This window comes from Doryrhamphus excisus, chromosome 2, assembly GCF_030265055.1.
Source record: "Doryrhamphus excisus isolate RoL2022-K1 chromosome 2, RoL_Dexc_1.0, whole genome shotgun sequence".
Classification (NCBI taxonomy): Eukaryota; Metazoa; Chordata; class Actinopteri; order Syngnathiformes; family Syngnathidae; genus Doryrhamphus; species Doryrhamphus excisus.
In genome coordinates, this window is record NC_080467.1 from 2,420,001 (window position 1) to 2,424,208 (window position 4,208).

At 43.2% G+C, this 4,208-nt stretch overlaps 1 protein-coding gene across 1 annotated transcript in view; it reads right to left on the minus strand.

Annotated features, from left to right (window-relative positions):
- The window catches only part of csgalnact2 (chondroitin sulfate N-acetylgalactosaminyltransferase 2), a 10,416-nt gene extending 6,610 nt beyond the window's left edge, over positions 1-3,806 (minus strand). The window contains exons 1-2 of the mRNA XM_058064840.1: positions 3,673-3,806; positions 205-1,046 (exon numbers count right to left, since the gene is read on the minus strand). Coding sequence (XP_057920823.1) covers positions 205-856 — 652 coding nt within the window. The 5' untranslated portion in view covers positions 857-1,046; positions 3,673-3,806. The remainder of the gene's footprint in view (positions 1-204; positions 1,047-3,672) is intronic.
- Positions 3,807-4,208: the final 402 nt, after the last annotated feature.

Sequence of the window (4,208 nt, forward strand, 5' to 3'; positions counted from 1 at the left end):
AGAGAAAATATGTTTACAACCTTCTACATCTAGTTTCAAATATGATTAGAACCCTTTTGTTATTGCTACGTGATGTACATCATGTATACATGATGTACATGATGTACATGATGTACGTCATGTACGTGATGTACATGATGTATACATGAAGTACATGACATACGTGACGTGTGCTCGCGGTGATGCCAGGCATCATCAGGTCACCTTCTATAAAGTCAGCCTCGGTGTAAGTTTGCTTCCGCATGGGCAGGTCGTCCTCCACGCCGTCCTCGTCATCGGGGTTGTTGATGATGTCCAGGGCAGCCTCGATGACCTCCACAAGTTCATCTCTGCGGTCTTTGCGAACAGGTTTCTCCTCCGGGTGCCGCGTCAGCCCCATCTCCAGCTGATAAACCCTGGAAGAGGTGAAGCTCTCAAAAGGCACCAGGGCGTACTCGCTGGGCAGGCGAGCCCCCGTGTTCACCTCGGCCTTGTCAATCTGAGAGTGCAGGAACTCCAGCAGATCTCCTGGCTCTTGGTCGTTGTTCTGGGACAGTCCCTGCACCCCGGGGGGCTCCTTCCTGTCCTGCAGGAGCTTCAGCTTCTCGCTCATTTCCTGCAGCTCCTGCTTGAGCTGCGCAATCTGCCGCTTGAGACTGGCGGCACGGTTCAGGTGGCGCTCCTCCTGCTCCTGCAGCAGGGCCTGGTAGTACTCCTTCCCGTAAGTCTCTCCTGCTATGCCGGGCAGGACCAGGCTGACGTCGGGTGGAGCCGTGCAGTCCAGCAGGTAGGTGAAGAGCAGCAGCACCAGCAGAAGGAAGAGGCCCAGGAAGAGCCAGCGGACCCGGCCCTGGAGCGGCAACCCCCGCCTGGGCATCACGCTCTCATGCAAGCCGGATCTGACGAGTCTGCATTCCCTGGTCTCGCCGACGTCCGCTCCTCACATCACTTGGGACCAAGGGTAGCGGGGCAACACCCAGGACCAGGATGGAGCACATTCAGTCCCTTCTGTTCTTCAAGGGTGGCTCCTGAAAAAACACTTCCACGTAAATCCATCCGATGGTCACCTTCGGGGGGGGGGGGGGGGGGGGGGGGGACAAATCCACATCAAGAGAGTACTTTTAGTCGTGGTATTGCTCTGCCAACTATGAGGTAGACTAAGAGACTGGACCCCTTAATGGAGGTTTCTCAGAAGGTGAATTATTTCACCTGCCGGGTGACGGGGGCCAGACACGTTACATAACGCCGCCCCCGCCTCCCAAATGTGTCTTGCTAGCAGGAGCGCCACACAAACATTTAGCAAGCAACTTCCTGTTAAACTGTTATTCTTGGAAAATAAAAGCGTAAAACTGAAGGAAAAGACACAAATATTCAACCTTCGCTGTCATTTCTATTTATTTGCTGCCTTGAATTTTACCTTGGATTAGCTCAACACAATTAATATTCCATCCTAGATTTATTAATTAGATTCGTTACAGCCTGCAGCTGTTTTTATTGGGCTGACTTCTGAAGGAAGTAGTCATTTTGGTGAATTAAATATGATCATAAATACCAGCAACAGCAGAAATGGAAGTGAAAGAAGTGGTATTCTAACGAAAAAAAAGTATTGTTTAGTAAGTATTTAGTAAGTATTGTTTTTCCAAGTCAGAACACCAGGAGAACCAAAGCAGACAAACAAAAGGGAAAATTAGTATAAATATTATGAGAACTAAGTACAAACATTATGCCTATAAAGGAGGCGTGTTGGGATGATGTGCGAGATAGGGCCCACCAGGACGAGTTTAACATTAATTTTCATACATAAATATGACTGGTCAAACTTTTTTTTTTATCAAACTGAGTCAGAAAATACGTTGAAATGTTTATTGTCCCACAAACTGACGCTCAAAGATATTATTGTCACCATTTAGAGACCAATACATATACTCCTATACATATATATATATATATATATATATACATATACAATACTCCTCCACATATGAGGTGTGTGATGACGCAGCACTGGTGATGGGCGGTGCTTGAACATTGGCAAGGAACGTCAACAGAACCGCTCGGATGTAGACGAGTCCAAACAACTACATCGGTTAATCGGACAAATCTTAAGTAAAGTTGATCCAATGTAGAATGACTATATCTTCACCAAGCAGCCATTAAATTCCAAGGGAAAAACAGCCAGTTGCTAAGATCACAGAGGTAGGTTGGACTAAAGGTAGGTTGGACTAAAGGTAGTTTGGACTAAAGGTAGGTTGGACTAAAGGTAGGCTGGACTAAAGGTAGGCTGGACTAAAGGTAGGCTGGACTAAAGGTAGGCTGGACTAAAGGTAGGTCGGACTAAAGGTAGGTCGGACTAAAGGTAGGCTGGACTAAAGGTAGGTCGGACTATGAGGTCTGCCTAAAGCCCCTCGTGGGGACGGTGGTGGGCACACTGGTGTTGGAACAGGAAAGGACCTCCCACAAAGTATGTAGCGTGTGGATGAGCGTGTTGCTCTATCAGCTGCATTGTTAAAAAAAAAACGCTACATGACTCAGCATTTTGGTAAGCATAAGCCAACACAAGCACGTGACCCAACACACGCCATTGTTTCCTGAAGGTCATCTAATACGGCCTGGCAAAGGGTGATGGAGCTCTTCCATCCTGACAGATATATGCCTCACTTGGCCTTGCAAATCAATCTCTGGGGGACACCATTACGACAGGAAGTTCTGTTCTTCTTACTTGCAGCTTCATAATAAAAGCCTTTTATTTTGACAACGGTTTAGTGTTAATGTGGCGTGTCCCAAAATCAGTTATTATGAACATATTAAGGCACTGTCGGCCTTAAAAATGACATCTTACAGGTTATGAAAGTATTAACATCATACTATTAGCAATGCCATGAAACGTGTATTGTGTATTCAGTCTTCTACTGGCTGCAACTACAACTACTTTCTTCACATTAAACATAGCGTCAGTGTTATTAAAGATGATTTATTATCTTATCTTATTATGTATTATCTGCTACCTGTCCCACTAGTACTTCATCATATCAAACACGGCATGTTAGTATTAAGCTTGGAAAATCAGTAGCATCAATATTAGCATCATATTAGCATCAATATCAAGCAAGATAGGAATGGGTGTCTTCAGTTTTCTTCTACTTTCCGCATAAACATGACACATTGGTATCAAACATATGATAAGTATCAAACATATGATAAGTATCAAACATTTGATCAAAGTTGTGCAAAGAGCAGCATCGTCACATGAAGGTATGAAGGTTATGAAAGACGTGCTTCTGTGGCATCCTTATTACCTTCTATTAACTAACTATTAACTATTGGGCTTATTTTAGGCCATCAAGCTTCTGGTATTTTAACATTTATCTGCCTGTTTTCTAAACAATTATTTATTACGTGACTCACGCTACCTTACCCAAATGAAACATACAGCACCGAGTTATCAAAGTGGTATGTTAAATGCAATGAAAACATTTCCGGTTTGACTACATTTCTTAAAAAAATAAAATAAAAGTTGCAGTGCACTATGAATCGATTCGAGCGCCGACAATTATTGTGAACTGTTTTATCCGGAAGTGAACTCGGTTATACCGTTAGCTTAGCGGGAAGGTGTTAACCACAGTGGTTTCCACTTATTTTGTGACTATTAAACGTCCCGCTTGGCAGATAAGTAGTCTTAACCAAATTACTCACGTCGTCGTAGCGTCGTAAGTCGCCGTTAGTTCTTGAAGCTGCAAGTTTGGTGTGAAGCCCGCAGAGACAGGATGCCTGTTGTGTTGCAAAATGCCACGGAGCACAGAGAAAAGAGGGGCTTGCTTTCCACTTCCGGTCAATATGAGCCAATAGCAGCGAAGCTCCTCGTTGACGTCAGAGAACACGTTGACGCTCGTGATAATAACACAAATGTATTGTATTAAAATGACAAAAGCCTATTTTCTTTCTATGAATATCATTTTATGATATTATTGATCAATAAATAGTATTCACATTTGAGTTGTTTATTTGCTATGAAGGTGATGATGAGCATAATATGGTCCTGTTGTTGACTTGTATTGTACTTTATTTGTTATACTTCATTTTGTAAATTGAATTGAGGTATTCTTCCTCTGTTATTTTATTTTGATGATTTATATATATATTGGAGTTTTTGCAGCCGCATTTATAATAACTTTATAGAATGGGGGTAGACCAATATGATATTCTGATGCACAAAAAAGGCTGAGATAATA